Here is a 13,625-nt window from a genome sequence, read left to right as displayed (position 1 = left end):
TGTCTGGACTTTGATCATTATGCTGTGGTTATAAAACAGAATGGACCTAGTTCCTAGACAATACACAAAGACCTTTTAAGTGGTAAAAGGGGCAATGTCTACAACTTTCTCTCAAATGGTTCAGAGAACAACATGCACTTAAAGAGAAAGACAGAGGGACACCAGGGTGGCTCAGTCAGTTAAACGTCAAACTTTGGCTCAGGCCATGATCTCATGGTCCATGAGTTCGAGCCTCTCGTTGGGCTACTGACAGCTCAGAGCCTGGAGCCTGTTTTGGATATTATGTCTCCCTCTCTTCCCCCCCCCCACCTTAAAAATAAATAAACATTAAAAATAAAATAAAATTAAAAAATAAAGAGAAAGACAGCGACCAAGAGAATTATAGAGCAAATGGGGCAACTAGAAACAATTTGTGAATCTGAATAAAGGTTACTTGAGAGTCCCTTGTACTATTCTTCCAACTTTTCTGTAAGTTGAAACTATAGCAAAATAAAAAGTTACCCCCCAAATTTTAGGAATGGTATTCTCCCCCTCTTCTGTCTTAAATAGGTTTCTGCTTCCTAGAGAAAAAAAAATAATAGCATTAAATGAAAATAGATTAACTTGGCAAAATAAGGGAATAAATCAGATTGTAGGACTTCAGACCCAGATCTTGGCCCTTTAAAGTGACTAATGATGAGGAAAGTCAGATCCAGGACAGTAGAATAAGAAAACAGATATGAATGAAAAGTGGGAGAAGAGACACAAGAAAGGAAACTGAGACACAAGACAAGAAGCTGATACAATCTAATTTCCAAAACAAGGAAACTCAACTGCCAACTAGAAAATGAGTTTTCATGGGTTAACATAGTTGAGACCTCTCAGAGCAAAACAAACAAATAAAACCCCTAGGACACTAACCACTGTTCTGTCTGTGGAGTATTTAGAGCTGTCTCACTGTCTTACTTTTTACAAGCTGGTGAACTACCCAGTAACCTCTAGAGTCTGATGTAAATGCTTCCAATTGACTTGTAAAAGCAACTGTTTTTTCCAGTCCACATCCATTCCCCAGAATCCTAACAAGTGCTGAAAATTATACGTGTTCAGGTAGTGATTAGCAGGGCCTTGTGAACCTATGCTTCCCACTGGGAGGTCTACCTAGTCTAAAGATACAACTAAAAGACAAACATCACATCATCTCAGAACCTTAATAGGCTCTTATGTCTATATCACTAAGAGTCTCCAGGTTCCCAGGGGTGGTCAAGAGAACAACCCTATAAGACCCAGAAGACCCTAGAGAAATATGGGAGGCTACCCAGAGTATTCAAGAAACATGCGCCATTATACTTAAGAACTGATTGCTTCACCATCCTGACAATTAACCTGGGTAAAAGATTATAATATCAAGCATCTCATTACAAAGAATGTTGGAATAAAATAAGGAAAGCACCTGTGGCATTATAGGAGGGACTCGAATCCTGACTCTTCTACATATGAGCAGTGTGACAACCTCTCTGGTTCTTTACGATGTATGTTTAAGATAAACCTGTCCTGCCTGCTTCTGAAGTTTGAGGTCTGCCCATCTCTCCTTTGATCCATGCAGCCATCCAACATGTACTGAATCTTCAACTCTGCACTAGACTTTTGGAAATACAAAGATGGAAAAGCTATGAGCCCTACCCTCAAAGAGCTTAAAGTCCACTGGGGGACACATTTATGCAGTTAAAGCTGGGTAACCAAGGTGCCACCAACAAAGACATGCACAGAGCACAGAGGGCTGGGGTGGGTGGGGGGGATTCTACCTTTGGTGGGAGGGATACAGGGAAGGCTTCAGAGAAGGTAGGCATTGGGGTGAGTCAGAAAAGATGAGCATTTGCTAGGCACTCAACACATTTTTGATGGATAATATAGAAGGAGGGATGGACAGACGGATCCTCACAGGCTGACAGAGGAACGTATCACGCCAAGTAGACTGAAAAAAATTAAGAAAGGCATAATGTGAAAGAGTAGGTAGAAGACTCAGCAGGAGGTGGAAGGAGGAAAGAGGGAAGACAAGGAAAAATGGCATCAAGGACCTTGCATTCCAAGCTCAGGAGTTTTTACTTGATCCTAAACAAGATACAAAGCTACAGGTTTTAAATATCCCTATGATGGCCGCATAAATAAAAGATTAAGGACCAAGAATAGAATCAAATAGGGCAGTAAATCCACCAAGAGAATGGAGTTGGGAACTGCAATAAGGTTGTGATGAAGGCAAGGAGAATTCATAGCATTTGGTAAAAGATCGAATGCGTGTTGGGTTGAAATAGAGATGACAAAAGAGGAGTTGAGAGCGTAAAGAGATACATGGGTTGAAGAATATTGTTTCACGAAGTCCAATTAGATAGTGGCAGAGCCAGGACAAAAACCCTGACTTGTGCTGACTTTCTTCTACCAAAAAGATGATTTTTAAAAAAAAATCATAACTGAAAGTAGTAAACAAAAATAGTGTCAAAAAGCTTTAACATAAAATTTCATCTGTGTTACAGAGAGATTTAATAGATTTTTTTTCTAATTTTACCCAGACTATCAAGGTTCTTTCAAAAATAGGCTTTAAAGAAAACAGCCCTGCAACTCATTAGTGTATGACCTTGTACAAGTTTTTAAGCTTTCTAAGCCTCACTCATTTTTTAAGTAGGGGGAACTAATAAAACATCTATTTTGAGGAATAAAGGAAATAATGTATGTAAAGTACCCAGCACCGTGCCTCGTCTGTATGTGGTACTCAATAATTTGTGTCACTATTACTACTAATGTGCAGAAAAGAGTTAACACAATAGTCCTAGAGACCTAGTGGCTTAGAGAAAGGCCTCTTTACCAGGTTGGTCCTTGGCTGGCATCTGGGAACCTGGACTCTGAGAGGGTCCTACCATTCCCAGCACTGATAAAAATAGCTCATTGTGCCTAAACTGTTTGAACAAACAACATGGTTTAATGCTGAGCACCTACTTTCCTTGCGGAGTCTGGAATTTTGGTACATGCTAGACAAAGGGTGCCTATGTAACCAGCTTCCAATGAAAAGGTGCTAAGTCTCCAATGCGCTTCCCTGGTAGACAACATTTCATTATTGCCACAAGTGAGTGCTAGAAGAATTATGCACATACTTTGAAGACTCCACTGAGAAAAGACTCTTGCAAACTTGTGCCTGGTTTCCTATAGATTTGCCCCAAGTGTCTTTTCCCTTTGATAATTTAGCTCTGTCTCCTTCCACGGTCAAAAATCATAGCCATAAAGCAGTGCCTGGGTGGCTCAGCAAATTGTCAACTTTGACTCAGATCATGATCTCACAGCTCATGAGTTCGAGCCCCACCTCGGGCTCTGTGCTGACAGCTCAGAGCCTGGAGCCTGCGCCACGTTCTGTGTAGGTCTCTCTCTGCCCCTCCCCCACTCACACCCTGTCTCTCTCTATCTCTCAAATACATACATTAAAAAAATTTTTTTTTTAAATCATAGCCATAAGGACAACTATGTGCCAAGTACTGTGTGTTCTCCTAGTGAATCACCAAACCTGGGGACAGCCTTGGGGATCCCTGACACAACCAGTGACCCTACTCTTTCACTTTATAAATGATTTGCCAGTTTCCATACTGGAACAGTATTACAGACAACAAACCAGCCAAATTAGTACCTTGGTACCAAGGTCCAATTGTAACAAGTTCCTGATGTCTTAGCTAATGATAACTGTAGATTTAGACACTACTTGAATTTTTCTTGTTATTCCAAATCTCAACATCTAGAGATCTCTCCTCTCCTTTTCTCACCAGAGACCTTTTTCCTGTTTAAGCTCCAGCCCTGCTCTTCCTTGAATCCCATCTCAATTCCACATGAAGGCTCCCCTGGCATGTCAGGGGGTCTAACCCATGTGTCATTTGGTTCCGTGACCAGAGAACAACATCACTTATGAAAACCCCAAGGACCTATGTTTTATGTCATTATGAATAAGAGCAAAGAATATAAATTGCCAAGAAGATCTCTTCTCAGTTCACTAGAATGCACAGAAACACGAGCTAACTGAGGGCAATGAGAACAAGGGAGGACAAACCAAGGAATAGCCCACAGCAGAAACTGAAATCCAACTCTGCCAATATCAGACTTGGAAGAAACAGCAGGACTGAATTTCTCATCATTCTAGAACAGAATTTCTTAGCATACTTCAAAAAGCACAATAAACTGTATTTAATAGGAAGAAAAGCTTGTTGCCTTCATGTTGGAGGAGCTGGGGTTCACAGACCCAGGGGAAGATGGACATCTGAGTCACATTATGATTAACTGAGGATTTTAATAAAACATTAATGGCCTTTAACTGCCATGAAGACACTAGGAATCATAGTGACTAGGTCAATCAAAAGCCTACCCACTGTTTTTCTTTTAAAAACAGAATTATGAACCACTAAAATAAATATCTCTAGGGCTATTTATCCTAACCCCTGAATGGTCCCTATGGTTTTTCTAATTCACCTCTAGTCTTAGATTTTGACTATATATATAAAATCAATATAATATATAATTATTATATAATAATATATATTATATATATTATAATATAATTACATCGATATAATCAATAGGTATTAAATATATATATTTAAATATATAATATTGATACCTATTGATTCTTATGAGTTACCCAAGTCACAGACATTTTTGGATCAGTGCTTCTAGGACTGGGGAGATGGAAACTGGAATATTTATCCATAGAAAACAGAGAACTGAGCACATTAACCGAAACAGGGAAGAAACACAAAAGTGGGGCACTCTCGGGCTTACCTAGAAACCAGGCAGAGAGTTGTCATGCAGAAACTCAGCCCAGTATTGTCAGACTTTTATTTTTACAAAAATTCAGATTCTTCTCTTAAAATTCCCAGCTTTTTAATATGGACAATGATTTATTTTTAACTGTGAGAGGCAAACAAATCTGCAACCATGTTTCAAGCTGAAAGTCCTACATATGCTAGTGAACGTCTGTCCCTGAGAAAAAGAATCCAGGCGGGATTAACATGCCCAGCTCATCAGAGTGGAGGTTAAAGCAGGACTAGGCTCCCTGGACCAGTTAGCAGCCAGAAAGGAGGTGGACTCTGATGTTGAATGCCCAAAGCTGAGTATTTAAGTGTTGTGACAACCTCCTCATTCTGTCCTTTCTGGTTCTCATAGTGGCTGAGGCTGCTCCCAGACAAGACATGGGCCAGGTTCTGAAATAAAAAGAGTTCCACTCTTTACTTCTCTTTACTCCACTTAATCTAAAATAATTAGGGCATTTTTAACCTTGTATATTTATCATCTTCAAAGTGACTTAATAATTGCAACATGTTTCAACTGTATCAGTCCATATTTCTAAGCAGATAATACTGGCTCTGAGGCTTTTTTTTTGTTTAAGAAACTACCATGTTTTACCACTTTCACAGTTCTATTTCTGTTCTTTTCGTAGACTTATTACATTAAGTTCAAATTACAACAAATAATTACTGTACAGCAAAAAATTTGTTGTTTTCCCTTAAAATCTATTTTAGGGGCACCTGGGTGGCTCAGTCGGTTAAGCGGTGGGACTCTCGATTTCAGCTCAGGTCATGATCTCACAGTTCGTGGGTTCCAGCCCCGTGTCAGGCTCTGCACTGAGCATGCAGAGGCTGCTTAGATTTCTCTCTCTCCCTCTCTCTCTGCCCCTCCTCTGCTCACTCTCTCTCTCAATATAAATAAATAAACTTTTTTTTCAATATATGAAGTTTATTGTCAAATTGGTTCCCATACAACACCCAGTGTAAATAAACTTTTAAAAAAGGTATATTTAGGGGCGCCTGGGTGGCGCAGTCGGTTAAGCGTCCGACTTCAGCCAAGTCACGATCTCGCGGTCCGTGAGTTCGAGCCCCGCGTCGGGCTCTGGGCTGATGGCTCGGAGCCTGGAGCCTGCTTCCGATTCTGTGTCTCCCTCTCTCTCTGCCCCTCCCCCATTCATGCTCTGTCTCTCTCTGTCTCAAAAATAAATAAACGTTAAAAAAATGTTTTTTTAAATAAAATAAATAAAATAAACAAAATAAAAAAGGTATATTTAAAAAATCTATTGTAGATTTTAATTTTTTTTTTTTTTCAGGGCACCTGGGTGGCTCAGTTAAAGTGACTGATTCTTGATTTCAGCTCAGGTCATAATCTCACTGTTCATGAGTTTGAGCCTGCATCAGGCTCTGCTCTGACAGCACAGAGGCTGCTTGGGATTCTTCCTTCCTCTCTCTCTGCCCCTCTCCCACTTGTGCTTGGGCATGTGTGCATACTTTCTTTGTCTCAAGATAAATAAATAAGCTTTAAATATAAAAATAAAATAAAATAAAATAAATAAAATAAAAATTCTTATTTCTGGTCTTACTTGAAACCCTTTGGAATTGTAAATTTTTCAGATTTAATAAATGAAATATAGCACATATACCATACAAAAATAAAAACATTAATATTTCTGCACACACACATGCAAAAGAAAAAAATCACACTGACTAGGACAAACAAAGACTAAAAATAACTTCATCTCAGGCCAAGTTTTACCACTAAAAGAGTTTTTCAGGTTTGGGTCTTGAGCATTTCAGGGATTTAAGAAGGTGGATAAAGGACTTTAGTCCTATATTACATGAACCTGCAGAATTCCACAAGTCGCCATGACAAGCCACAACAGAAATTAACAGAGTTAAGGACAACCAGTAAGAAACAATGCCGTTCTCTCTGAATTAGGGGAACAAAAACACAGAGACATCAGTGGGAGTAAACAAACAAACAAACAAAAACACACAAGACAAACAACCAAAAACAGTAAATCAATCAATCTAAGAGAGGCACTCTAGGTGAAAAAGAAGAATTAAATAAAATAAAACCAAACAACAAGATCACCAGCAAACTACTATAACCAACTAGATAACAGATGTGGTCAACAAGGGCAATACGGTCTCCATCCATTTCCTGGAATCCAAGAGTGCTTCTACCAGAGGAGCATGGCTGGACTGGCAGTACTAGATAACGCATTCCCAAGATGCCAGGAGAAAAATGGTCGGCCAGAGGCAACGATACATTCACATGCCTCATCTGGTGGTAAACCCAGAGGCTAAAGCAACTGATAAGACCTCACTGTGCCACATGCTCACTGACTAGGTTTTTAGCAAGCCACTTCTCCTTCCTCTCATAAAAGGCACTTTGCAGTAGCTGCTTATCACAAAAAAAAAAAAAGTTGAGCAGTTCTGCTTTAGGTCAACTTCAGCAATATGCTGGATCCACGAAATCACTAACGAGTTTTAAATAATTTCCACTTAATAACGAAGAACTAGTCATATAAAGCAAGGGGCAAAGACACGGTGTATACGAGCTAAAGCAGATTTTGATACACAATACAGTAGGTTATGGGACGGATCCATGAATACAATATATTTAATGGATTTCATAAGGAATAATGTGGTGGGGCGCCTGAGTGGCTTGAGTGGGTTGAGCGTCCGACTCTTGATTTCCAGGTCACAATCTCACAGTACGTGGGATCAAGCTCCGCATCAGGCTCCACACTGACAGCACAGAGCCTGCTTGGGATTCTCTCTCTTCCTCTCTCCCTGCCCTTCCCCTGCACATGTGCTTGCATGCATTCTCTCTCTGTCTCAAAATAAATAAATAAACTTAAAAAAATATATATAAAACCATTGTAGAAATGTTTTCTTGAAAGGATTAATACAGTAGGCTGATATGAAAAGTATATCCATATACACGAAACCATAATTAAGAGACTTTCTCACCATATTCTAAACTTTATATTCAGATCCAAATGATAAAAAATTATTACTTAAACTTCACTAACCTAAAATGTATTCCATACGATTTTGGGGTGGGGGGAAATAATATTATAAAATATTATCAATGCAGAAAGCAGAATGAATTTTTATTGTCTCCTACCTCTGCTCGACCCTCATAGTAGGTTAACATGGACTTCGTTAGCACAAAAAGTCTCTCTTTGTAGTTTAAGGGCGATGTCTTCTTTTTCTGCTGTGACCTTTTAATAAGAATCTCTTCTAGAATAGTGTTAAAATTCATCTCGGGCTTCTGATCACTCTGTCTCCTGCCATTGAAGATCCCAGGATTCTAAAATGAGAAGATAAACAGTTGAAATAAAAGGGGACATCTTAATTTTCCAAAGATGTTCTCATTCCAAATTACCAAAATAGCACTTACTCTCACCATGGCTGCAGCCGGTGAACGTTAGTCTATGCACCTGGACTGAAACTACCCAGGGCACAAAAGCTCAACCTCCTCTTCTTCCCCTGCCTCCTCCCAGCATTTCATAAGAAAATCTAATCAAGATTTGCCATGATGATGATTCATTCCTTTTGTACCTCCCCAGCATCCCATAGGTTTCTGGCACATTCTTCTGCTATCTGATTGCAGAGAAACAAATATCTCAGATGAAAAAGTGCATTTCATCACATGCACGGATGATTTAGGCTGGTATTTAAGTTGCCTCAGGATCCTGGTGTACAAAACAGATGAGTACACAGCTCTGGTGGATTTGCGAACAAAATGAATTACCACAGTGATGGATAGGAGTCAATCTCCAGCTCTGATAAGGATGTAATCCTGATTAAACATCCTAGTTACCCCAGCCGTGAGGATATTCTCCAATGTTTACACCAGGACCCATAATTCTCTTCCCTATGGCTCCTGTCTCAACCACAAGAGAAAAGGAAATCTACCTGGTCACAGCTAACCTACATCTGGATAAGGTCAGCCCTGTATGTGGATCCCCCACACCTAGACTAAGCCTTCTAAAATTCAATAAAATTTAACTATCTGAAAACCAAAAATACTCAGAAAATACATTAAAATTCTTATCTGATAGAAGTTGAATGGACAACAGCCTTTTATTCCCTTCCCTTCACCACACATTTATAAAAAGTCATTGCACATCAAACCACAGAGGCAACGGAAGTCAATGTGAAGAACATAAGGAGGTACCTGAGAGCACAGCCAGAGCCTTGACACTGAGTTAGCCACTAGGAATTCTACTACGTCCACATCCAACATGATGCCCCAGAAGAGCCCTTGCAACCCCCTATTACTTCTCTGTCGTCATCCAGTTAGGACCCGCATTTCAGTAAGGTTACTTTACCACAATTTAACCTCTGTATACCAGTTCCTTCATTTACAAAATATTTACAAAATACACCAAGGTTATTGTGAATTTTAATGAGACGTGAGAACAAACTTGCTGATTATGAAAACTCCATACAAATGTTTACTATCATTATTTTTTAAATTCCACTGCCTTTTTCCTAGCTCAGAGCATTATAATCTGAACCATGATAGCAGCTTTCCAACTGGTCTTTCTTTCCACGGGCTCTTGTCTCACTTTGTTCAAATGACATACCCCTCACTGCCATCGGATCCATCTTCAAAGACACCAAGTTCTCATGCCTTTTTATCCACCAGAAGTCCTCAGTGACTCCTCAAAAGCCTTCCTACCACCTGCAGGATAAAGTCAAAATCCCCATATGGACACTGGACAATCACAACCTGGCTACAACCTAACATCCAATCTGTCCTTCCCACTGCTCTTCAAACAGTCCACACCCGGTCAAAGTAGTTGGTATGAAAACTCCACTGGCTCAAAACTCAGCTCTTCAATGCCTCCCTGATGACTCCGGTTAATTAAATGCCTTCCAATTCATGCACCCATGATCTCTATATCACTCATCATAGACTTCCGTGTTCTATAGCAATTAATGTATAGTTTTTAACTTTCGCCTGGATTTCAAGCTCCTAAGGAAATAGTTCTCAACCTTAAGCACACATTAAAATCACCTGGGTGGGGGGAGTGCCTGGATGGCTCATTTGGTTAAGCGTCCAACTCTTGATTTCGGCTCAGGTCATGATCTCATGGTTTGTGGGCTCGAGCCCTGAGTCAGGCTCTGCGCTGACAGCATGGAACCTGCCTGGGATTCTCTCTTTCCCTCTCTCTCTGCCCCTCCTCCCTCCTCAAAATAAATAATAAATATTTTTTTTTTTTAATGCACAGGAAGATGTTTTTAAATGTCCGGGCCCAACACCCAAATATTTTTATTCAATTGGTCTGATGTAGGGCCCAGGGCTTCATGATTTAACGTGCAGGTAGATTTGAGAGTCACTATCCTAAAGGAAGAGATTGGGCTCTTACACTAACTACAGCACTCTTGGCATTTATGGCAGCCTCTCAATAAACAGCTGGGTGATGGATCCAATTAACCCATTAGTTATTCTAAGTTAAGGAGTCAAAGAAAAAGCTCTTGCTCCTTTTGCATCTCAGTTGGTCCTCCTTCTTCTAAAGTAAAATTTTAGTACTCTTGTTTTTTTTCCCTTAGAAACTGTTGACATGTAAATAGCACTTCTTCAGAAATCATCTCTTCGTCGTTGTGCAACACATTTTCAATGCAGGGTAAAAATGACAACTTAGGGGTGCCTGGGTGGTTCAGTCAGTTAAGTGTCCAACTCTTGATTTCGGCTCTGGTCATGCCCTCACAGTTTGTGAGACTGAGCCCCAAGTTGGGTTCTGCACTGACAGCATGGACCCTGCTTGAGATTCTCTCTCTCTCTGCCCTTCCCCCAGTCATGAGCGTACATGCGCGTGCGCTCTCTCAAAATAAATAAATAAACGTGAAAAAAAGGAAAGAAAATGACAACTTAAACAATGGATTGTAAGGGAAAAGCAGGCGATGCCCTGGAAAACAGGCCATATGCAAACGTATAGTTCCCAGGCTAGTGAGTAATAACATAGTTACCGACTGGAAGGTACATTTTTGGAAGGCCCAGAAGGATGAATGGGGTGTGGCTCACCTGTAGTTCTAGACACAAAAGGTCTCGACATGGGGGGCAGTAGAAAATATACTATGTTAAATGCATTTTATAGGATTTATAAGGGAGATGTTTTATAGATTTATATGATTTATGGGAGGTATTAATAGCCTTACACAGAAACATACCATTTGAGTTGAAATAAATGCTAGCCGGGGGGTGGGAGGGAAGGGAAAGTGGGTGATGGGCATCGAGGAGGGCACCTGTTGGGATGAGCACTGGGTGTTGTATGGAAACCAATTTGACATTTCAGAAAGAAAGGAAGGAAGGAAGGAAGGAAGGAAGGAAGGAAGGAAGGAAAGAAAGAAAGAAAGAAAGAAAGAAAGAAAGAAAGAAAGAAAGAAAGAAAGGCTAGTCATCATCTATCTCACTCATTTTACAAATTAAGAAGCTGAGGTTCAGAAAAGTTTAATGACTTGCCCGAAGGCACACAAGCCAAGACTAGAAGTATCCTGACTCCAAGTGAAGGGCTCCCTCCACCATTCCACACCATACAATTAAAAGTTCTCTGTTGTTTCAATACTTCGTTGGTTAATGGGAAAGCTTGGCCAAAGAAAACTACTAAAGTTCCACAGAGATACAAACGAAGGAAAATTCTCCTCACGTAGACTTCCAGCTGAAGATAGAATGTAACTCAATGATCTCATGGTTCATGGGTTCGAGCCGCACATCGGGCTCCACGCTGGCAGTGCAGAGCCTGCTTGGGATGCTCTCTCTGCCTCTCTCCCACTTGTGTTCTCTCTCTATCTCAAAATAAAAAAAAAACTTAAATAAATAAATAAATAAATAAATAAATAAATAAATAAATACAGTTTGGAAAACTTAACACATTAGTCTTTGAACACCAATATTCAGAAGTAGGTAACGGAAACTGTCACTGTTTCACAAATGAGAAACCCAAACCACTAAGAAGCTACATTCTCTGTCCAGTGTTGCAAATCTGAGTACCAGACTCATGGTACTCTAAGTTTTGAGTACTTTCCTGCTGACCTATTGAAGCTGGACCAATGAGGAATCCAACCATCAAGATACCTAGTAAAGCCATAATCACTTACCACTAATAATATCGGAAGAGAAGGGAAGGGGAGGGGAGGGGAGAGGAGGGAAGCGAAGGGAAGGGAAGGGAAGGGGAGGGAAGGGAAGGGAAGGGAAGGGAAAGGAAGAAGAGAAGACTTCCTGGGTCAAAGGGCAAAAGTTGCAGAGGCCAGCTGACTTGCCTCATCTCTCCTGGTCATGTACGCCCTATCCGAGCCCACTGCCATATGGTGGACGATTAAGGCACTGGACTGGGGGCAAGGGAACCTAGAAATAGACTGAGCAGGGCTGCACTAAGGACACTTGTTTCTGTTTGTCCATGGAACACAGGTATATGCATTGATTTAACATGTACTCTTTAAGACAGGTTTCGGTGTCACACTGCAGGACCCCCTGCGGTCTTTGGCTGTGATTGAGGGTGGGTCTCCCCACTGGTTAGAGGGGGGGGGGGGGGAGAGAGAGAGAGAGAGAGAGAGAGAGAGAGAGAGAGAGAGAGAGAGAAAGAGAAATGAATGGAGAAAAGTTTTGAGAAAAGCAACCAACCATATGCAATACCTCTAAGCACTGACAAATTTAATTACTATCTGGGAGATTCATAAGGACATTCATAGTTCAGTGGTTCTAGAGAGAAGCAAAAGTTGTTGGAACATGAAAATATTCATTAATCACTGATCACATAGGCCTCAATCAAATATTCCTTCCACATTACTGGGTTCTGCTTCTTTGCTGGTCATTCCCTATTGCTGAACGAGGCGATGCAACAGTCAATAATATGAAACATTCAAGAGATGAGGGTCTTCAGGAAGTCAGGAATGAGAGTAATGTTGGAGAATTGCTTCAGCCATACTCAGTGCCACTGGTAAATGAGGACCTTGCAGTTTGTAAAAACAATAAAATAACCCAACAGAAGTATCAAAACATGATTTACAACTAAGATGCTAAGATACACTGTGGCTGACTGTTTTTTGCTTCCTCCCTGCCCCCTGACCTGCCCCATCATGCTATCCTTCTTCCTGGACATATGAGCTAGAGATATTTCCCAGCCTTCCCTGTAGTTAGGCGCAGCCATCTAAGTTAAAGCCAAAGGGATGTGTGAAGAAGTGATATGTGGACCATCTTCAATTTAAAGACAAGCTACTTTCCTTGGATTTGGGGCATTTTCCACCTTACTACCAGCTGGGAAGTACACATAACAGACTCAACTTTCCTTATGCATTCAAGGTATCACCATGGCCCCTGAAAGACTTCATGGAACAGAGCTGCCCCACCAACCTAGACTCACTAACCCACTTGATGAGAGAGGAATATACTTCTGTTTTATTTTAGAAACTTCATATAATGGTTTCTGTGTTGTAGTGGTTTAGCCTTTATCCTACCAAACAGATACACCTTTGTAGAAACTGATAAAAGCTTTCTAATGCTTTTGGGGGGGGGGGGGAGAGACCCTCTTTAGAACTGTGCTAACAAATTCAAATACAGAGTAAAGGCAGTCAATTTTTTTGCCATGCATTTTCATCAGAAAACTTATCTCAAGGAAACAACTAATATTTGGTTCATACTTTAAGAGTTAGCAATTATAATCTAAGTGGTGCTATATATGAGATAGAATAAACATGTTTTCACTTTATTTTTCAGGAAAATGTCTGAATCAGGTTTTTTTTTTTTTTTTTTCCTTTCACTACTCACTATGAAATGTAAGTAGATTCACTTTAAGTGATAATATTCTGGCAGTAATT

General features: G+C 40.3%; 1 protein-coding gene across 1 annotated transcript in view; it reads right to left on the bottom strand.

Annotated features, from left to right (window-relative positions):
• Positions 1 to 13,625, bottom strand: part of TEC (tec protein tyrosine kinase) — a 127,227-nt gene that overhangs the window by 83,050 nt on the left and 30,552 nt on the right. Inside the window, exon 2 of the mRNA XM_030313905.1 lies at positions 7,927 to 8,112. Within this exon, the coding sequence (XP_030169765.1) occupies positions 7,927 to 8,064 (138 nt within the window). The 5' untranslated portion in view covers positions 8,065 to 8,112. The remainder of the gene's footprint in view (positions 1 to 7,926; positions 8,113 to 13,625) is intronic.

This window comes from Lynx canadensis, chromosome B1, assembly GCF_007474595.2.
Source record: "Lynx canadensis isolate LIC74 chromosome B1, mLynCan4.pri.v2, whole genome shotgun sequence".
NCBI lineage: Eukaryota > Metazoa > Chordata > Mammalia > Carnivora > Felidae > Lynx > Lynx canadensis.
The sequence above is the reverse complement of the archived record's forward strand: the minus strand, read 5'-3'. Positions and strand labels throughout refer to the sequence as shown.